At 31.6% G+C, this 24036-nt stretch overlaps 1 protein-coding gene across 1 annotated transcript; it reads left to right on the forward strand.

Annotated features, from left to right (window-relative positions):
* The first annotated feature begins 83 nt into the window (after positions 1-83).
* On the forward strand, positions 84-22190 carry LOC107455751 (uncharacterized). Its single transcript, XM_071177631.2, has 3 exons — positions 84-228; positions 4200-12924; positions 18174-22190. Exons 2-3 carry the CDS (start codon positions 4381-4383, stop codon positions 19455-19457), a joined length of 9828 nt encoding a protein of 3275 aa, XP_071033732.2. The 5' UTR covers positions 84-228; positions 4200-4380; the 3' UTR covers positions 19458-22190.
* Positions 22191-24036: the final 1846 nt, after the last annotated feature.

The raw sequence follows: 24036 nt of genomic DNA on the forward strand, positions 1-24036 counted from the left end.
AAACTAAAACGAAAATGAGATAAGTTATCAGGCGATTGTTTAAGTTTATCTGAGCCATAGGTATTGATATTCAAATAAAATGGCATTAAGTTAAAATTTTAGACAAAGCTGTTAAGTAAAGAAAAGCAGTTTTTATCTCGATTAAATTATCATTTATTCTGTTGTATAGTTAATGATTTGTCGTGTGTATGGTCCCAACTCATAGTTTAGGTGATTTAATTCTAAGTTGTGAGTATTGATTTAAATTATTTTCTAGTTGCAGATGATAGCTTAACTTTAAATTTACTTTCTGAAAAATGTCGAGATTGAAATAAAATTACTTGCAAGTACAAATCGACGCGAAGCTGTCAGAAAAACAGTCTTGTCTTACACAATATAGTATATTGATTGATACAGCTTTGAACATTAATAAAGTCATCTATTCTAAGAATAAGCTTAGCATCTCTTCTCAATCATGTTTTTTCCAACGCAAAATTATTATTTTTTTTTTTCATAAATTTACCTAAAAGTTTTCCATATTGTTTTATTTTTAATCTAATATTTTAAAATTATGCTTTTTTAAATCGATGAATGCAAACTTTTTTATTTCCTTCTCTCGAACTACTGATGCATGAATATGTTTTTTTTTTTGTTTTTTTTTTTTTGTTTCATACGAAAGTAAAATACATTTTTATCAGAGAAGAAATGAAGAGCGAATAATAATTAAATAGTTGAAACTTGATTTTCTTTACAATATTGAATCAATTTCGCTATAGCAATTATTTATGTAAAAAATATGCACGAAATTTTTCATGTGGATATATATCGTGCATGCTTTGATAGTTACATAAAAAGAACAAATTATCGGCGAAAGGAATTTCGGCCATTTCTCGACTAGCTAGAGTAATCAAATCTCTACTTCAGCTTTGTGTTAAATGAATCTTGTTCTAACCCCTACAAGCAAAACTTATCTCGATGTTATCGCCTTAGGAAATTGATTGTAAATTAAAATTTTGCCTACCTGGTATGCTTAAATCTTAATTAAAACTTTGCGCGTAGTGGTAATTCAAGTTTCAATCGTTTAGTGGCTGCTACTAGCAATCTATAATGTCTTTTTATAGCCAGTTTTTTTCTTTTTTAATCGGTGAAGTGAAATTTTAACTTCTTTTCACTAGTTTCGACTAGCTGGAGTACACAAATGTGGGTCTGATGAATACTGAGTATGTAGGGTACTTATAAATGAGTATTAGCCCCAGATTGGGTTTATATCCATAGAACGATTTTTATAACTTTTTGTCATTTTTAAAGCTCAAAACCATGATTTGTCTTCCTTGTGGTTTCTGGAAATATTTCTCATATTTTCAGTCAAATCAAATATATTAAATCAATTTAATTTTCGAAAATAAAGTTACAATTTAAAATATTTCAGTTTCATTTTTTGAAGAATTATTAAATGTCAGTTTTCTTAAAATCTAGGTAAAAACATGTAATATTTAAATGAAATATATTAGGTTTTTGCATAGAGTTAAACAATGCAATTTTACCTATGAAGAAAACAATTATTTCTCAGCATTAAAATTGCATGTTGAGTAGATTTTTTTCCCCACAGTGGAAGATGCTTCCCCAATCTTATTCATGACAAACATTCAAATATTTTGAAACATTCAACCACACATGTGTTGTATACCCCCATGAAATTTTAAACTAATATTAAGCTCTATTTTTATATCGATTAGTAATGATATGAAAATTCGAAAAATTAATAGCCAAATGAAATTGATAACATGTTCGGAATTATTAATATTCATCATCGCATCACAACTAAATGTATATCAGAAAAGAAATTACGTATTTAATCCTATACTAGAAAAGTTAAGAATAGCGAACTTTTTAAAATGAATTACTTAAAACCTGAATAAATATTGGCATTTCAAAAATATATTTCTGCCTAACTTTTTCTACATAAGTTGCTTATTTTGAAACCTCAATTATTGGGAGTAATGGAACAGAAACAGGGATATAAGGACAACTAAAACCCCAATCCCTTTCGAAAGAAAATAAAAACTACGATTTCAATTATTTTTATGTATCAACTATGTATTATCAATGTAAAACTTAATTGTGCCTATATATAATTTAATAAAACCCATAATAAAAATAGCCATTTCGTTTTCTATAAAATTCATAAATTTCCCTGGATGGGTTTTCATAATAGCCTATCTAGATATTAATGAATTTTGGGTAAATATCAAATGTTATAAAAACCGGGTTTTAAATAAACTTTAAAAAACTTATCGTGCATTATGATTTATAACATTGTAAACACCATCCTAGGTTTTTGACGGTTTTAAACTTTCAACCAATTTTTGACGAATTAAATTAAATTTTGACGGTCATCCTTTCAAAAACCCAACCCTGATTATGATTACAAAGATTTAAAAAAAATCTTCTATTTTTGGGCCGCATAATTTCGTTGTTGACAGTACAATTATGATTCATTTTTCGCTCAATTGTTTATCTTTTTTAAAAAAATTATAGCTGATGTTACTTAAGCTTTCAAATCGTGTTTCTTTTAACCAAAATAATGCCATATCAGCAAAAATTAATTTAAAAAAAAGTTATCTATGGAATGTCAATTGATTAGGGAAATTTTGATTCTGCGAAGTTTAATTTTTGGCAATTTCAGGTTTTAGTACCAATATATGTATAAACAAATGTTATTATTCTTATTAGTTATGTTATTTTTATTAATTACGTAATTATTCTTATTAATTATGTTATTATTCTTATTAATTAAGCTATTATTGTGAGTTGACCATCTATTTTTTTTTATTAAATCTAAAAGCCTCTGGAAAAGAAAACATCTAATGATGACAAATTATTTATTGCAGATCTAAATAAAAGAAATAGTTGCACTGTAAAAGTTCTGCTAAAATAATTATAAAATGTTCATGCTACTAATAAGTATGCATCCGGCAAAAAAAAGAAAAAGTAAGAACAGTGTATTTTTAAATTATTTAATCAAAACTACAAATCGCATCAATTTTGCTTTCAAGTTAAAGGTAAAATTTATAGAATTCTTAAAAAATTTCGAGCGCTATTTCTCCGTATCTAATTAACTGACCCTTTTATTTCCTCTCTTTTTTAAAAAGTATCGTGCTGTCGAATTATATCATCAAAAGTTATGATATAGTTTTGATGATATAGTTTTGTACTTAACTATATCATCAAAAGTTAAGTACAAAAAAAATATGAAAAACATACAAATTGAAATTTAACCAAAAATCCAAGATGGCGTGGGTAGAGACTTTAAATGAAGATCCACTTTCGTAGGAGTAAGACCGAATTAATTAAGCTGCTAGTCTATATTATAAAGAGTAAAAATCTACTCCTTCACTTTTATTTAAATGGTTTCTAGAAAGACTTAGATTAATTACGTAAACCGTGTTTTTATTGATTTTTTTCTCAAGAAAGTTGAGTGTTTATTTAATACTATTTATAAAATTTTAAAAACGCCTCAGCTTCTTAAAATATTCCCAAAAATAAAGATTTCAGTATGGTGGATAGTTAAAATAAATTTTTTCTTTCAAAATTAAGACTTTTAAGAAAAGAATGTTTTAAATATGCTAATTTTATACTTTGTTCGTATGACTTTTGTTAAATTATTTTTTTTATAATAAACTATTTTAAAAATATGTATTTATTTTAATAAACTATATTAGTCAAAAAAATTAATTTGTTGATAATATTCATGCAAGCTTTTTCATACATCTGTTTTAAATAACAATTTATTAATTATTACTAAAATTTTATAGTTATTGTTAAACTACATATTTTAAACTATTATTATAAAAGTAATTTTTTCTCAACATAATTTATTCTTATATCTTAAAGTATAAAAAAAAATTCTTTCATTTTCATAATTACAAAACTTTTAGTATTCCTTTATGTAATTTTTTATTTTCTTTATTTATTTATATTAACCCGCTAAGTGTTTCACCCGATGCAGAAGAGCTTGCTTAGCTGTAAGCTTTCCTGCATCAAAAACCAATTTCTCCATGTTATTTGGTAGTAGTGTCCAGAGCATGTAAATTTCCGTATAATTTTACCCAGAGGCTCAACGCTAGAAGTTATTTTTTCCAATAGTTAATTCGTAGAAACATTTTAATGTAACGTTAATGTTAATCTGTACGAGTGATTTCCTTAACTTATCTTTTTAGGCAATCATATCAGAACAGTGAATTGTACATCTCGCCAAAATTGAAGAATAGGAAGAAGTGTAAAATAAAATATGTAAAAAGTCACTTAAAACATAAATATCGGGATTACGAATCCGGACAAAGTCAGAGGTTTAAGTACGTAAACGTCTTTTTGGGTGTAATAACGAACTTGAATGCGAAAATGCCGAATAATAGAAATCGTTCTAGTAGAACACGTTCTGATAGAAAACGTTTGGCAGCCAATATATCTAATAAAGGGATAGTTCAGGAAAATAAATTTTCGCAAGATCGACAAGAAACGGAAGAAACCTGTCCTAAGAGTGATAGTAATCCAGATGGTACTTCAAAAGCAGGACGAAATATTCCGGGCGGAAATTCCGTAGACAAGTTTTGTGATTCCTTTCGAGTTGATTCCGGTAAAACCAATAATGTAATTACGCAACGTGATCAAAATAATGATTCTGTAGATAGATATGAAAATCCACCGGGAAAAACAAGTCCAACTACCAAAAAGAAAGGAAAGAAAACTAGGTGGATACTACTAGATACTTATGAATCTCTATTCTGCAACTCTGAAAATAGTCAACAAAATTTGAATCGAAACTTAGAAAGAAATAACAAGGATAACAACTTATGTACATTGTCCGAAACAATAACTTCAGCTGTAGAACAAGAGGATGAGTTTCAAATACGTAGTGAAAATGTTACTTGTTTTACATCACAGGAAGAGGCTAGTAAATCTGATGCACAATTTTATCCAAAACATGAAATAGAAGGAGAAAGAAAACATTCGGATGAACCGGAAGGAGATATAGTGACTGTGTTACATTTTAAAACTCGAAATATCCCAACAGGAAGAAATCACTTTTTCCCGGATGCTCATGAAATTCAGTTGGAGGAAAGACACACTCAATCTCCAAACGAGACTATGCATCTCCAGAATAATTTTGATCCTGTTTCGATGTGTGAAGTAGATGGGCAAATGACAAACGATAATAAATCTGAATCAACTTCGGAAACTAAAGGCATTGTCGATGAAACAGACGAACTCTCTTCAAATTGTGATGAGATTACATCTGCTGACTCTGTAAATAATCATTTCGTTATACCAGCAAATGAAAATATGAATTTGCAAGGTAATTTTGAACCTAATCATGTTTGCATGTCTAATGGGAAGGAGCTTACACAAAACACGGCAGCGAAAAAGGACGAATTTCTCACAAATGGTCAAAAGGTTAGTGATATTTTAAACGAATCAGTTGATGTATCAACAAGTGATTCTAAACATTCTAATGATAACTTCGATCTTAATTCTGTTTCCCTATCTGGAGCAGATGGCAACGAAACAAAAACTTATAAATGGGATACATTTTTTAAAACACAAGACAAGGAAGAAATATCAAACGAAATTCCCTCAAATGCTAATGAAATTCAATCAGATGTCAATCATATAGAAAATGGACCAGCAAATGTATTGCCATGTAAATATATGCATTTTACTGATAATTTTGGTCAAAATTCTGGTGCCCTTTCTGGAGTAGATAAGAAAAAAACTGAGACTGATAAATGTGATTTATCTTTGCAAAGACAAGGCATCGTTGTGGAAGCAAACGAACATTCCTCAAATGTAAAAGAAATACTATCGGCGGCCAATGACATGGAAAATGAAACAGTTAATGTATTTCCAAGTGGTTCTATACTTTCTAATGATAACACTGATCGAAATACTGGTGCCTTTCCAGAAGTAGGCAGAGACGAAACTAAGACTGATAAATGTGATTCATCTTTGCTTTCGCAGGGCATGGATACGGAGGCAAACGAATTTTCATCAAATGTTAATGAAATACAATCGGAAGTAAAAGACATAATAAGCGAAACAGTTACTGTATTGGCGAGTGATTCTTTACATTCTAATCATAATTTAGATCAAAATGTTGGTACAGTTTCTGAAGGAGGTAGGGGTGAAACTAAGACTGGTGATAAATGTGATTCATCTTTGCAAACATTAGACATGGTTGCGGAAACAAACGAACTTTCATCAAATGTTAATGAAAAGCAATCGGAAGTAAAGGAAACAGTTAGTGTATTGGGGAGTGATTCTTTACATTCTAATGATAATTTAGATCAAAATGTTGGTACAGTTTATGAAGGAGGTAGGGGTAAAACTAAGACTGGTGATAAATATGATTCATCTTTGCAAACATTAGACATGATTGAGGAAGCAAACGAACTTTCATCAAATGTTAATGAAATACAATCGGAAGTAAAAGACGTAGTAAAGGAAACAGTTAGGGTATTGGCGAGTGATTCTTTACATTCTAATCATAATTTAGATCAATATGTTGGTACAGTTTCTGAAGGAGGTAGGGGAGAAACTAAGACTGGTAATAAATGTGATTCATCTTTGCAAACATTAGACATGGTTGCGGAAACAAACGAACTTTCATCAAATGTTAATGAAAAGCAATCGGAAGTAGAGGAAACAATTAGTGTATTGGGGAGTGATTCTTTACATTCTAATGATAATTTAGATCAAAATGTTGGTACAGTTTTTGAAGGAGGTAGGGGTAAAACTAAGACTGGTAATAAATATGATTCATCTTTGCAAACAATAGACATGATTGAGGAAGCAAACGAACTTTCATCAAATGTTAATGAAATACAATCGGAAGTAAAAGACGTAGTAAAGGAAACAGTTAGGGTATTGGCGAGTGATTCTTTACATTCTAATCATAATTTAGATCAAAATGTTGGTACAGTTTCTGAAGGAGGTAGGGGAGAAACTAAGACTGGTAATAAATGTGATTCATCTTTGCAAACATTAGACATGGTTGCGGAAACAAACGAACTTTCATCAAATGTTAATGAAAAGCAATCGGAAGTAAAGGAAATAATTAGTGTATTGGGGAGTGATTCTTTACATTCTAATGATAATTTAGATCAAAATGTTTGTACAGTTTTTGAAGGAGGTTGGGGTAAAACTAAGACTGGTGATAAATGTGATTCATCTTTGCAAACATTAGACATGGTTGCGGAAGCAAACGAACTTTCATCAAATGTTAATGAAAAGCAATCGGAAGTAAAGGAAACAATTAGTGTATTGGGGAGTGATTCTTTACATTCTAATGATAATTTAGATCAAAATGTTTGTACAGTTTTTGAAGGAGGTTGGGGTAAAACTAAGACTGGTGATAAATGTGATTCATCTTTGCAAACATTAGACATGGTTGCGGAAGCAAACGAACTTTCATCAAATGTTAATGAAATACAATCGGAGGCCAATGACATAGAAAAGGAACTAGTTAATGTATTGCCAAGTGGTCCTATACTTTTTAATGATAACATTGATCAAAATTCTGGAGCCTTTTCTGAAGAAGGCAGAGACGAAACTAAGACTGATAAATGTGATTCATCTTTGAAAACACAAGACATGGTTGCGGAAGCAAACGAACTTTCATCAAATGTTAATGAAATACAATCGGAGGCCAATGACATAGAAAAGGAACTAGTTAATGTATTGCCAAGTGGTCCTATACTTTCTAATGATAACATTGATCAAAATTCTGGAGCCATTTCTGAAGAAGGCAGAGACGAAACTAAGACTGATAAATGTGATTCATCTTTGAAAACACAAGACATGGTTGCGGAAGCAAACGAACTTTCATCAAATGTTAATGAAATACAATCGGAGGCCAATGACATAGAAAAGGAACTAGTTAATGTATTGCCAAGTGGTCCTATACTTTTTAATGATAACATTGATCAAAATTCTGGAGCCTTTTCTGAAGAAGGCAGAGACGAAACTAAGACTGATAAATGTGATTCATCTTTGAAAACACAAGACATGGTTGCGGAAGCAAACGAACTTTCATCAAATGTTAATGAAATACAATCGGAGGCCAATGACATAGAAAAGGAACTAGTTAATGTATTGCCAAGTGGTCCTATACTTTCTAATGATAACATTGATCAAAATTCTGGAGCCTTTTCTGAAAAAGGCAGAGACGAAACTAAGACTGATAAATGTGATTCATCTTTGAAAACACAAGACATGGTTGCGGAAGCAAACGAACTTTCATCAAATGTTAATGAAATACAATCGGAGGCCAATGACATAGAAAAGGAACTAGTTAATGTATTGCCAAGTGGTCCTATACTTTCTAATGATAACATTGATCAAAATTCTGGAGCCATTTCTGAAGAAGGCAGAGACGAAACTAAGACTGATAAATGTGATTCATCTTTGAAAACACAAGACATGGTTGCGGAAGCAAACGAACTTTCATCAAATGTTAATGAAATACAATCGGAGGCCAATGACATAGAAAAGGAACTAGTCAATGTATTGCCAAGTGGTCCTATACTTTTTAATGATAACATTGATCAAAATTCTGGAGCCTTTTCTGAAGAAGGCAGAGACGAAACTAAGACTGATAAATGTGATTCATCTTTGAAAACACAAGACATGGTTGCGGAAGCAAACGAACTTCCATCAAATGTTAATGAAATACAATCGGAGGCCAATGACATAGAAAAAGAACTAGTTAATGTATTGCCAAGTGGTCCTATACTTTCTAATGATAACATTGATCAAAATTCTGGAGCCTTTTCTGAAAAAGGCAGAGACGAAACTAAGACTGATAAATGTGATTCATCTTTGAAAACACAAGACATGGTTGCGGAAGCAAACGAACTTTCATCAAATGTTAATGAAATACAATCGGAGGCCAATGACATAGAAAAGGAACTAGTTAATGTATTGCCAAGTGGTCCTATACTTTCTAATGATAACATTGATCAAAATTCTGGAGCCATTTCTGAAGAAGGCAGAGACGAAACTAAGACTGATAAATGTGATTCATCTTTGAAAACACAAGACATGGTTGCGGAAGCAAACGAACTTTCATCAAATGTTAATGAAATACAATTGGAGGCCAATGACATAGAAAAGGAACTAGTTAATGTATTGCCAAGTGGTCCTATACTTTCTAATGATAACATTGATCAAAATTCTGGAGCCTTTTCTGAAGAAGGCAGAGACGAAACTAAGACTGATAAATGTGATTCATCTTTGAAAACACAAGACATGGTTGCGGAAGCAAACGAACTTTCATCAAATGTTAATGAAATACAATCGGAGGCCAATGACATAGAAAAGGAACTAGTTAATGTATTGCCAAGTGGTCCTATACTTTCTAATGATAACATTGATCAAAATTCTGGAGCCTTTTCTGAAGAAGGCAGAGACGAAACTAAGACTGATAAATGTGATTCATCTTTGAAAACACAAGACATGGTTGCGGAAGCAAACGAACTTTCATCAAATGTTAATGAAATACAATCGGAGGCCAATGACATAGAAAAGGAACTAGTTAATGTATTGCCAAGTGGTCCTATACTTTCTAATGATAACATTGATCAAAATTCTGGAGCCTTTTCTGAAGAAGGCAGAGACGAAACTAAGACTGATAAATGTGATTCATCTTTGAAAACACAAGACATGGTTGCGGAAGCAAACGAACTTTCATCAAATGTTAATGAAATACAATCGGAGGCCAATGACATAGAAAAGGAACTAGGTAATGTATTGCCAAGTGGTCCTATACTTTCTAATGATAACATTGATCAAAATTCTGGAGCCTTTTCTGAAGAAGGCAGAGACGAAACTAAGACTGATAAATGTGATTCATCTTTGAAAACACAAGACATGGTTGCGGAAGCAAACGAACTTTCATCAAATGTTAATGAAATACAATCGGAGGCCAATGACATAGAAAAGGAACTAGTTAATGTATTGCCAAGTGGTCCTATACTTTCTAATGATAACATTGATCAAAATTCTGGAGCCTTTTCTGAAGAAGGCAGAGACGAAACTAAGACTGATAAATGTGATTCATCTTTGAAAACACAAGACATGGTTGCGGAAGCAAACGAACTTTCATCAAATGTTAATGAAATACAATCGGAGGCCAATGACATAGAAAAGGAACTAGTTAATGTATTGCCAAGTGGTCCTATACTTTCTAATGATAACATTGATCAAAATTCTGGAGCCTTTTCTGAAGAAGGCAGAGACGAAACTAAGACTGATAAATGTGATTCATCTTTGAAAACACAAGACATGGTTGTGGATGCTAACGAACTTACATCAAATGTGAATGAAATGCAATCGGAGATCAAAGACATGGAAAATATATATTCACACAATTTTGTGTCCACAGCTGGAGCACACGGAGAAAAGACAGAAAATGATAAATTAGAAGTACAAGGTGTAAAAGTACCAGAAAACGGTAATTCTTCATGTGGAGTTAACGGAAAAGAGAATACTGCTAAGTCGGGATTAATTTTGGAAAATGTTTCTTCTAATAGTTATGAAACTCATCTAGAGTCGAATCGAACTATGTATTCTGAAGATGATATCTACGATAAAGGTAAACTTTTATCATTTAAAAGAGATGAAAATTCAAGTCCGATTGGAAAATCTACACAAGCGATTTCATACCCCTCGACATCACAGTTAAAGAGACAAGATTCTTTTAGTTCAGAGAAAATTATATGTGAACCCAGTCAAATGTTCCCTCATTTACTTCTAAGTACCTTCCAAAATATTTTCGAAGAATATTTTTCTCAAAATTGTCGAATATTTCAAGAACAGCTGCTTAGGTCTACTCATCTTGAAAGGGAAAGTAACGATATTTCATCAAAAAGTGAACAAAATATTGTTTCTCATCCTGAATCTGATGTTGGAACATCAAATTTGCCTGCAATAAATTTAAAGGATGGCAGCCAACCATCATCATCCGAACTTCATGATAACACAATGAGTTCAGGGACTACGTATTCCAAAACAGAATTCCCCAATGGAGATCCGCGTAATGACCAAGAAGTCAAGAGCAAGGATTTGTCCGTAGAAAAACAGATTACACCTTCAAACAACCAATTGAATCTAGGTCCGAATATTGAGTCTGGTCATGCTTCTCCTTCGAGTTCACATGCTGTAAGATTTTCAGATAAATACTGCATGAAATTACCCGAATGTCCTGAGCCTTTTTCTAACTTTCTCCTTTGCCCATGCTGTATTGAACAATATGAGAATTTGAGAAAAAATCAAAATGTTGTTCATTTGTTTGATGGTTCTAAATTTATTTGTGATAGCTTCAGCAATACGACTTCGAAGACAAGCATAAGTAATGAACCCGGTACAGACGTAACAGAAAATATATTCGGTGCAATAAATGTTGAAATAGCACCATACTCTGATAAACAAGAGTCAGTTGAATCTAGTGGTGCCTTTTCAAGCGATGTGAAGTTAACTAATCCTAAATCAGACTCTGTAAATGGAATAATATATATGGAACCATTAATTTTGACAGAACGAAGCAAGCCAAAAAAATTAGAAATGGACTCAGTTGAAAAATTTAATCAGGATTCTATGCTGAATGAAAAGGTAATAAGTAGACATCGCGTTTGCAATGATATGAGCCTTAACTTAGATTCTTCTGCTTTATTAAAAAAAGGGGGTTCTGAAAATTCTATTTCATTAAATAAGGTATCTTCTGATACACTTCCATTAATTTTGACAGAACGAAGCAAGTCAAGTGAATTTGGAATGAACTCACTGGAAAGTATCAATCTGAATTCTATGAATAATGAAAGAGTAATATGTCAACATGACGGTAACAATGATTCGAGCTTTAACTCTGACTCTGCTTTACCGACTAACATAGTTTTTGAAAACTTGGATCTTTCTTTAAATAACGAAGGCTCTGAAAACTCATGTGTTACATCATTAAATAACGCAATTTTTGATGCTCTTCAATTACCATTACCTTTGAAAGAACGAAGCAAGTCAAGCGAATTTGGAAAGGACTCTGTTGAAAGTATCAATCTGAATTCTATAAGTAATGAAGGGGTAATAAGTCAACATGACGGTAACAATGATTCGAGCTATAACTCTGGCTCTGCTTTACCGACTAACATAGTTTTTGAAAACTTGGATCTTTCTTTAAATAACGAAGGCTCTGAAAACTCATATGTTACATCATTAAATAACGCAACTTTTGATGCTCTTCAATTACCATTACCTTTGAAAGAACGAAGCAAGTCAAGCGAATTTGGAAAGGACTCTGTTGAAAGTATCAATCTGAATTCTATAAGTAATGAAGGGGTAATAAGTCAACATGACGGTAACAATGAGTCGAGCTTTAACTCTGGTTCTGCTTTACCGACTAACGCAGTTCCTGAAAACGCGGGTTCTGATTTATTTGAAACTTTTGGTCATGCTTTATTTAATAAAACAGCTTCTAAAAATGATATAGTCATGCATAAAAATGCACCTCTTACAGATAATTTAGTCACAAAAAAAGAAAATGCAGGTAGAACATCACATGTAAGATGTCGATCAAAGTTTAGAAAAAGCGTAGCAAAGAGACCTTCAAAATGTATCTCTAGAAAATATTTATCTGCCAACTTAGAAGAAGTGTCAAATATTTCAGAAAAAAATGAATCCTTATTGGAGGAACGAGACACAGCAGCTAACGAGCCAAGCTTTAGTTTAAGTAGCACTATGAAGTCTCTAATTCGAAATGAAGTAGAAGTATCTGAAATAGTTGCTGAAGATAAGGCTTGTTCAAAAAATGAAATTGTGGATGCTATGGACAAAAAAGAAATGTTGGATTCCCATGGTACTACCGAAATGAAGTTCAGTTCAGTGTTAACTAATCAGGTCAGTACGATTGCTATTGATTTATTTATAAATAGAGTCCACAAACAAAATAAACGGATCCTCGCTTTTTATACTCTATCTTACTGTGGTAACCTCAAATATGTTAATTAAATAGCGTAGAATATATTTAAAATTACGAAATCAGACACAAAAACGCACTTTTTCCGAATAAACATACATTTTTTCGACGGATTCTTACGCACTAAAAATAGGTGGTTGCCGCAATCTAAGTATCGCTATCCAAAGATAATTCCATGAAGAAAAAAAACTTTTTAGTACATTTTCATTATTTTCTAAAATTTTATTAAATAATATTGGAGAAAAATTTTAAAGCATGTAATTTTTTTTACATTATTTTAAAAGAGTGTAATTTTTCTTGGCAAAATAAGACATTCAAACGAAATCGGATGAATTGTTCCTGAGAAATCAAATTTTATATATACGACTTTTTGAAATTTGATTTCTGAGAAACTTCGACCAATTTTGCCAAAATTTCGTATTTTACCATCTAAAATTGCATCTTTTAATGTAATGTAAAGATTGTGTATCTTACAATTCAAATTTTTTAAGACTTTAAATTTTGCTAAATGTTATTTGTTGCATTAAATTATCTTTTGTTAAAACAATTTTGTAATTGTATGCAGAAACTTCTCAAATAGCTATAAACTTATAACGAAATATGGCGAAATACGCAAAGAGTTAAATTAGCATTGCTCTCCTGACCAAACTGTAAAGACCAAATTACGGCTACCGATCAGTGATGGCTGAGGGGATAGAGCGTTCGTCTTCCAATGATGTTAACAGGTTTCGAATCCCAGTGATGGCTGGTCGATACGAGTTCCGCATTCGGTTTGCACCGACTACTGTGCTAACTAAAATATCTTCAGTGGTAGTCGGATTATGGGTTAGGCTAACCATCTTGTCGTCAGGCTAACCATGGGAGATTTTCGTGGTGGTCTGCAGTAATTAATTAGCAAAACTGGGGTCACCCCCTTAATCCTTTAAGATTGAGTCCTAAAACATAAAGATCCGATAATTAAATCAAAAGTTACTCAGATAGGTCCGTTTATTTTTTTGCGCACTGTACAATCGGCAAAATAACTATTTTTTTTTTCTATCTGAAGACAAATTTTTCACCTGCTAAATTAAAATATTATTTATTACAGGGTCATATTTAAAGTAGGTTAGCCTTTCAGTGCAAACTTTTAATTAAATTTTAAAATCGTTAAACAAAAACGCAAGGTAAGCAAATTAAAATCAGATACCTAAATAAGTTTTGATTTAATGATCGGATTTTTACTATATGGCATGCAATTTTCGTAGCTAGGGATCGATCCTAAATATGCTAAATAATGAAGCAAGGCAATATTATACGTTAAGAAATCGAACACAAAAATGTACTTTCACGCTTTTTTATTAACGTTGGACTTGTAACCTTTATAATAGATTGTAGTCAATCTAAAACAGTGGTTACCCTGCGCGCCGCATCCGGCCCGCGAAGCCTTTTTATGTGCCCCGCGAACTAAAACATTTGTTGTCATTTTTTGCAGACAATTTTCGTGAAAAATCTATATGGGTTTAAAATTCTTTTCTTTCGTTAAGAGGAACCTAATTTCTTCGTTTCTGTGAAATTTAACATACCAACGGCGCAAAAAAATTTATTTCTCAGGTTTTGCATCGAAGAAAATATTCAAATACAAAAATAATAGTGTATGTTGCATAAAAATCTACTTCTAATTTTAATTTCTAATTCAATACGTTAGTTTTGTACAACTTGATAGAAGTCGGACAGTAATATTTAATGTTCTTTCAAACATAAAAGAGTCTGATATAAAATTTTGATAAGGTTGAGGCCCGCCATTTAACTGGTATTTTTAATTACGGCCCCCGGCCTCATGTAAGTTGGAAACCCCTGATCTAAAAAATATCTCAATTAGTTTTGCCAGAAGAATGGTCGAAAATGAAATCCCTTAATGTTAATTTTCTTTTTTCAGTATTTTGCCAGTTCTTAAAAGAACCCCCCAAAAAAATTTTTTCTCAGAGTTATAAAATTCGTTTGTTTTGAAACTATTCATAACAAAATAATCATCATTTTTTAATTATTTGTTTTAATAAAGCTTTGTCATGAAAAAAATAAAAATAATTTAAAGATTTTTTTCCTGTAATTATCTTTGGATGAACAAGTAGCATAATTGCATGGAAAAAAAATTCAAGATTCGAACTTTCAAACAAACAAAACCATTGGGACCATATTTTACAGTAAATGGCCATATTTTGTAGTTCAAAAATCATACAAAAAGTTTAATTTTCCAAGAAAGTAGTTTTTATACCTGATTTCATAACTTGACGCATCAACTGTGTAAATTATCACTGAAGATGTGTGATTTGTACTGGAGATGAGTACGAACTCGCCATTGGAGAGTTGAGCCCGAAGAATTTTAATCCGAGTCCACTCGAGAACGATATACAATTGATAACTTAATAGAGTCTGAGTCAATCCTCACAAAACAAAGGCCCCAAATACAAGTAGCAGATCGCAGTAATTTTTTTATGCTTTATTAAGTTTTGCATTTTTTATACTTAACTGAGTCTAACCTTTAATTAAAAGTGATAAAAAAAAAACTTTACTGTTTGTAAAGATCATCTACTGTTTGTTGCAATGCCTTCTCTGACGTAAGGCTATTTCATTCTGCTATGCTTGTTATTTAAAACATAGTGCGATTTCTGTTCTACAGCTTTTCTTTTTCAAACTTAGAATACCAGTTTTTTCGCCTGAGAAACTGCCTTCTTCATTTAAAAATCAAATAGAAACTTAAAAGGTATTGTTTTGTATGGACTTATCTAAATGAAAAGTTATAATTTTGCTAACAAAATGTTGCCTGACTTAAATATGACTTGCTCTAAATTGTGTTATACAATGTGCGAATAATGCATTGTTAAGACAAAATAATTAAAGTATATATATATATATAACGTCGTTGCCGAGTGGAAGGATTAAAACAGGTCATAGGTCGGGAAGGTGGGTACAAAATTTATTTATTAATTATTAGACAACAGCAGTCATGAGAGTGAGTAAAGGTGAACACGAAAAGTTGTGCTCCTTGGTTATATGTTAGGGAAAATCTTGCAAAGTAAAATCCGTAAAATGTCTTAATTTAGGGAAAGAGGGAAATCTTAGTAGTTGCTATTGATCATTTTCCTATCTGTATGCTGGAATTAAAGTTCAGAAATAAAGAAACGATTTGTTTATGGAAATTACTGAGCTAGAACAGAGCTATGAACTAATTACCAACGTTGGACTAAAGCATTAATGTCTGGTTGTACTTCAATTTAAATTCTAACAACAAGTATTTTATTCATTTTTCCAAACTATTTGTGTGAGTTTTAACATTTCTTGATTTAATTTTTGCCACACCGTAATTGCATTCATATATTCAAATTGAATTTCAATAATTATTGCAGTTGCATTACGAAGAGAAAAAAATTTAAATGGCATTTTTATCTTACCCCTACACACTATAGTGAAACAGAAATATAAATTCTACTAACCAAAAATTCATAGAAGCTGTAACACATAAAACAATAAATTTGAAAAGAATTTCTCGAAACATTTCTTATGACAATCAATTCACTAAAAATAAAAATTTCATCAGTAAATACGATTAATGTATAAAAAATAATTTTTCAATTGAAACATCAAGAATGAGAAAAAAATTTAAAATAATAATCAATAAAAATTCAAGAAATTGTTTTATGAGAATTGTAAAAAAATTACAATTCTCATAAAAAAAAAAAACACAAAGGGATACATGAAAAAGTTCGAATTAGTCTTAGGAGATATTTTGAAAACTGCAACCTCAGAGATGAAAGTGCGTTGAAATTCCATGAACAAAATTCCAAAAGCTAAGACGGGAGCTGCTGGGGAAAAAATTTGTTTCTTCGTTAAGATGAATCGTAAATTAACACTGAATGGAGAAATTGAAGCTTATTTTTCTTTGAGTTCTGAGTAGGTGGGAGGGAATGTCGAACATCTAAGGAGCCCATCGTAAACCATTCCGGGGTGTGAAAACAATTCATCGACGATAAAATCCAGCTCAGCACTTAAGAGTGGCCAAATCAACGCTTTCTCAAAGGGATAGGGTTTCAATAAAAACATTTTAGTTATCAGGAGTTCGATGCAGTTTTTCTTTTCAGTCCAAGGAAGGAAATTGAAGCTCAGCTTTCTAGTAGTCTCAGTAACGTAGACAAAATATGCAGCATAGACATATGGAAAACCGATGATCGTTTAGTTCCACTGGGCGTAGGTATCATTTATAATAAACAAAAAGTTTGAAGAGTTTATTTTTTGTAGAAGATACTGGGTGAATTATTAATTGCCATTAGTTGTAGAAGAATTTGACTGCTTATTTACCAGCTGTTCATTTGAATAAATGATTTGAAGTTATTCCATATTTTTGATGTACCTTCTTCCGAAGTTGATTTATTTAATTTCAAATGAGATATTTAATATCTTTAATGTACCGTACGTACTGTACCCCTTCCCGACCGTTTAATCCTGACGACTTATAACGTCGTTGCCGAGTGGAAGGATTAAAACAGGTCTTAGATCGGGAAAGAGGGTACAAAATTTATTTATTAATTATTAGACAACAGCAGTCATGAGAATGAGTAAAAGTTAACACGAAAAGTTGTGCTCCTTGGTTATATGTTAGGGAAAATCTTGCAAAGTAAAATCCGTAAAATGTCTTAATTTAGGGAAAGAGGGAAATCTTAGTAGTTGCTATTGATTTATGAAATAGATCGAGCATTTCCCACACAGAGCAAAGGGAAAAATGTCCTGCTTTTAATTAAATGCATTATTGTGCCAAAAATAGATTTAAGAACAGGATGTGGCTTTTAAAAGTGTGAGAAAGTATTTCGATTAGAATAATAATAAGGCTGAAGTTTTATAGCAAAGAAACTAACATAAAAAGATTAATTGAAGCTTTTTATGTTACATATATATATATATATATATATATATATATATATATATATATATATATATATATATATATATATATATATATATATATGTGTGTGTGTGTGTGCGTAAAGCTCTGATTAAGTTCTTCTTTATTAATAGAATATTAATATAACGATAAATAAGTTATCTATAAAAAATTTTAATTTTACGTCGGTATATCACTCATTTTGATATTAAATTTATACTGTGTTATCTTTCATTATTGCAATTTTTTTTTCGGCAGATCGTTTCAAAGAAGAGAAGCAGCTTGGAGGCAAATAGTTTATCAACTCGGAGTTTCACATCTTTGAACTGGAGGCCAATGAAAAATATATCATCATCTGAAACCGATTCTGAGGACAGTTGCAGTGACATTGAGCCAGCCACAGTGGCTAAATGTACTATTGATTCTGTAAAATTTCGCAATCAATTTCATTATTCCAAAAGTCAGCAACAAAAGACTACACAAGAATGGTTGAATGACACTAATGGAAAGTGCATTCCTTCTGATATTAAGCAAAGGCATGGACAAGACAATAAATGTGTTGAATTTGTAGGTAACTCTTGTGAATTCCGTCTCGCGGGCAAATCTAGTTTGTGTTTAAGTTCTGACAATTTAAAGCTAGAAATATTTAACAATCCATCTTTTGTGAATCTGGAATTAATTGGGGGAAAAATGGAAAATAATTTGGAAGATACCAATGTTGAATCAGAAGGTGGAAATTGCAATTTAGAATTATCAGCATCCGCTAATGTTTCAAACAAGAACAACAATCAAGAGGCAACAGAATCTACTGCGTTAAAAAAAGTGGAGACAAACTTACATAACTCGCCCTGTACCGTTAAAAGGAAAGTAGTTAAAAAAGGTAAGCCTAGTAAAATGCAGAATAAACCAGAAACTAAAGTAGAAGTTGGAGAAATGCAAAACTCAGTAATGCGTCAAGCAAAACCTAAACAGCGTCGTAAACGAAGCACACCAAAGAAAGGGATAACACAAAAGGGAATTGAAACACATGCAGAACATCAGTCAGGAAATGAAGAAATATGTTCCAATAACCAAAGCTCAACTTCGTTCCAAAACAACAAAACTCATTATGCGCCATCGACTTTGATGAGAGCTAACTTACCAGACTATTCTGATTTGACAGGAATCGCTAAGCCAAATACTGTTTACGAAGGTGAAAACCACCAACTAGACGCAATCGAATCTGATTCTTTCGCAATCACAGGAGAGCCAATTGTTTTAGATGAGGAAAACAGGGATTTAGCTGCAGCTAGAGATATTTCTAACAGCATGGAAAGTTTAGTTGACTCACTTTGTAACTTCCATTTCTCAGACAGCAGAGAGATAGTTGCAATAAATGAAAATGACGAATTCAGTTTTCAAAGCAAGAATCTTAAGATGACTTTTCAGCCCAATTCAGATATGGACAACTTCAAGTTTTGTTATGAACGCTCGTTTTCAAAATCTGAATTGGAGTTCGAAGTTAATGAGAAAAAACTATTTTTGGAAATTGGACATAACTGAGTTCATTCAATCCTGTATTTTGAATGTTATTTTGGCTTTTCATTTTTTAATAAGAATTACTGAATTTTTTTTTTCTTTTCTTAAACTTTATTATTTTCCCTTAATATATTACAAAATATCTTTAAGATATACCACCTTCTCTGCGGTACTTATATTTATATCAAGTCTTTGAAAATAAATAATTTGTTAGAGTTATTAAATTTTTATGAAAACATTTATGAAGCGTTTAAAAAAATTAAAAAGATTTCCCAAGTACCAAGAATAATTTTAATTAAGTGATGCATCAAATGATTTTGTGGCATTGAGTGTGATTCTAGCCAACTGATTATTTCAGTGTTACAATTAGGTAATTATGCGTTAATCGCCCATCGGATAATTTATTTGTGCTAATTTAAGTTTGGTTTAAAATTTCCAAAGGTATTAAGCTAATTTATTCTGGTCTCTGAAATCGTAATTGATCTTTTAGCCTATTTCTGTTGTATAGATTCCTGTTGCAATAAATTATTTTGCCAATAAATAACTACTTGCCAATAAATTATTTTTTGTATACGATAAATCCAGTAGGCAAATTGAGCCATTAAAATACCAAAATCGCGGTGTAACAGGAAGAGCATGAGATAGTAAAATAGCTGCTACTTTTCATTTTTAAATTTAATATATTTAAAAATAATGCTTTTAAATTATCTTTAATAACCTTTTAAGTAAAATTTCATAATTCTAATTAAAAAGTGATTGAGCATTTTGATGTCTTGATTCTAAAATTTTCCTTGTTTCGAAAGTATTTTGATTGTTTGTTTGTTTGATGTATGTTTTTGGATCTAATTTCCATTTTTTGGATTTTTGATTTTATTCTCATTTATTCCCTGTGTCTGTTATAAGTATAAATATCAGGCATTCACAAAAGTTGTGACGTTTTTGTCAGGGAGGGAAAAAAACACCTGATAATTTCATGTAAAAGCATTTTATACAGCGAAATCAGCTTCAATTATACGTGTCCAACCATATAATACTCGTACAAGCTTGCAAATTCTGCTTTTTTTAATGTACTGGCAACAAAAACAGTCTACGTGGTATTAACATGGTTTTGAAACTGTTTTTCATTCAAATGACTAAATACAAATGATATTCTAGTAGTGTATATCGGGAGAGTAATGAAAACATTAAATTCAAAATTTCCCAACCAATGTATTAATAATCCGTATGGTGTCATTCTTCTTAACCCTTTGATACTGAAATTTCATCAAACATATTTTTCATACTTTTTTCATTGTTTTGTATTAATTTAAAACAAAAGAGGTGAAAAATTTTATATTTGGCGTTTTAATAATTATTTGCTACGAAATACAGCATAAAACGCCGCTTCATTTTCTGACTATCCCAAACAATTAAAAAAAAACTAAAAGAAATAGCTATTCATCAGAGAAATTTATCCAATTTACAAAATCAGTTATTGTTAATTTTTGAAATATGAATGGAAAAAAATTTTTTTTAAACTACTTTTTCTTATTTTATATTTTAGTACAAATATGACTCCCATTATATAAAAGATATTTTTTAGTAAGACTGTTTTTTCTATTTAAAAAATAACAAAATATGTTTTTGGCTTTTAATTAGAGAGTCAGAAAAAAAATATATTAAAGGAACATCGGTGTCCCATCAGAGTCAAAGGATCAAGATCTGACCAATGGGGTGAATGGCGATAATTATGCCAGTTTTAGCTTTTTAATGTATTTAATGCAAGCTCTGGTCCACCAAAAACGAATCGGAACATACTCTTTTGGTCACGTGATATATGGTTTGTTAAGAGTTACGTTAATTGTAAATTTTTTCCCAGTGTTTTCTGTAAAGAATTGGCATGCATTCGAATAAAAAGTTAATTTATCTTGAAACATGACCAAGGTACGTACGCACTTCGAAAAAACGCTTAGTAATATTAGTATGAAAATTTGTATTTTATTGTGTTTGTAACTATTATAATATTTAATTATATTTAGATCCAACAAAATTCAAAAGATTTACATTTTTAATTCACAATTGAAAGATAAGCTCATTTATAGCTGTTTTATTTCAATGTTGATGTCAGTTTTTAAGTTTTTCCAGGTGCTTACGAACCACAAAACATTTATTTCTGTAATAGTGTAAAATTTTCTTATCCCTAAGAATGTCTATGTCTGAAGTAACATTCTGTAAATATTATTCTTAACCTAAAACAATTCATTTGTATTATGTTTTGTTGATTTTTTACTTTAATTTTAGTAACGTTTTTTTTTGTAGTATGGGGCAAACAGTGTTTCAAAATATTTACTTGCTTAAAATAATTGCTATGTTTTTTATACTTAAGTGTGATGTTATTTTTCATTTTAAATATTTTTTTAAATAAAAAATAATTTTCTGTAATTATTATTCTTAACCTAAAAGATTTAATTTGTATTATGATGTTCTGTTGATTTTTTACTTTAGTTTTAGTAGTGATGTGTTTTTTTATCTTGGAAATGAAGTTAATTTTTTTTTTCAGTATGGTCCAGTGTTTTGTTAAAATAATTGCTTGCGTAAAATAATTGCTATGTTATTTTATACTTAAGTGTGATGTTATTTTTTATCAGCTTTAAATATTTTTTGTAAGTGAACTGCAAAAATATTTCTTTCAAAATCGAGTATGGTTTATAAAATGCAAGTGATTTCTTATATGAAAACTAACTTCAAATACAAAAATAAAATAATTTTTCGTAATAATTTCTATCATTTATATTTAGCATACACTTAATTATTTTTGTTTTATCCCCCCATGATAGCTCTATCGCTTTTATGTATTTGAAATTTTCATTGCTGGTGGTCGATATTTTAGCCAACACAAAGTAATAATATTTCAATAAATGAGGTGAACACATTAATCAACTCCATTTTTTTAGAAATATATCGTACCAGGCTCTTGTGAGTCCAATTCTTGAATATGGCTATCCTGTCTACTGCTGTGCTTCTCAATCTAACTTAAACAAATTGGAAAAGGTTCAACTGACCGCCGCTCGCATCATCACTGGACTGAAACGTAGCTGCCCTTCAGAGATCGTTCTTTACGAAGCAGATCTGCAACCTCTTAACTTCAGAAGGCAAGCTAATTTAGTGAAATATTACAATAAACTTTCCAGTTTAGACCAAGGCAATTTAACTGCTATTTACCTAAATAACTGGACCTGCAATCAAAGGCTAAAGAAAAACAGTCCTTTTAGTCATGTTAAATCACAACTGTTAATCGCTGAAAATATTGAACCTCTTTATCTTCATAGCAATCTTAGTACTTGCTTGGATCTTTCCAATGTTAGTTTCCATGAAAGCCTCCCTACCATGCTTGACAAGAAAGACTGTGTGCCTGACTTCCCCAGACAATTGTCCCTAGAAATCATCAATAAAATCCCTCCAAACGACATCAAAATATTCTCTGATGGCAGTAAAATGGATAGACAGACTGGCAGTGGGGTATTTATCGAAACACCTCGAGAGAACTACACTCTTCATCAACGAAACCCCGATTTTTGCTCCGTCTTTCGAAGCGAACTAATTGCAATCGACAGGGGACTAGAGAAAATCTTGAGTGAAGGGCACCTTGGAAATACTTGGATACTATCTGACAGCCGTAGTTCAATTCAACACCTCAAAAATTGGACCCTCATTGGAGATAAAACCAGTTTTTCGATCTTACAAAAAGTAAAGCTCATTTCCCAACAGCATGAGGTCCACTTTCAATGGATCCCGTCCCACGTCAATATCCACGGCAACGAGTTGGCTGACACTCTTGCAAAGAAGGGACTAGACCATCCAGTCCCCTCCACCTCAGAGCTTACATACCTTGAACTTTTTGCAAGGCAAAAGGCCCAGAACAAACAAAAGTGGCTGCTTCCACCTATTCACTACTGGTATAAAGCAAAAAGACCAGGACTCTCTCTATCTCTCCCTGGTGACAGGCAAACCAACACCTGCCTATCCCGACTGGCCCGTGGACACCTGAAAAGTCTCACATTTTCTGCAAATCAAAAGATCTTTCCTCTTTGCCCTAAATGCCAACAAAACCAGGCATCACCTGAGCACATCTTGATCTGTTTAGGGCTGGATTGGACGAACAGATGGGAATTAGCAACAACAACAACAGAAATATATCGTACATTTAAATGCCAAAGAACTTGGCTCATTTACAGCTTTTTATATTTGCATATAATCTACCTATCTGTATTCTGAGCGCCAGCTGGCACATGCGGCCCAAATCGCTTTTTTTCAGGCACTCGGTCCTATTGCCTCCTCCCATCCATTTAGTTTTGCTCTGCACATGTATCTTGTGCATGTATCTTTGCCAAGTAAGTTCCGACCGGCCGCACAACAGGAAACACTCACGCTTTAGGCACTGCTTGTCGCGTTAGAGAATAAACGCTTTGAAAACCGCAAATATGGTAATCCTACCTATTAATGCGTCGCACCTTATCTTAAGCAGCTTGCGTTTCGATAGTCTTGGAGGAGAAATGGTTAATTTGGATTGAGAAGCTATTTTATTTGTGTTAAAAAAAATTTCCTGTCCGAAAAACAGTTTAAA

This window comes from Parasteatoda tepidariorum, chromosome 2 (genome assembly GCF_982258835.1).
Source record: "Parasteatoda tepidariorum strain Cologne lab strain chromosome 2, Ptep-v5.0, whole genome shotgun sequence".
Lineage (NCBI taxonomy): Eukaryota > Metazoa > Arthropoda > Arachnida > Araneae > Theridiidae > Parasteatoda > Parasteatoda tepidariorum.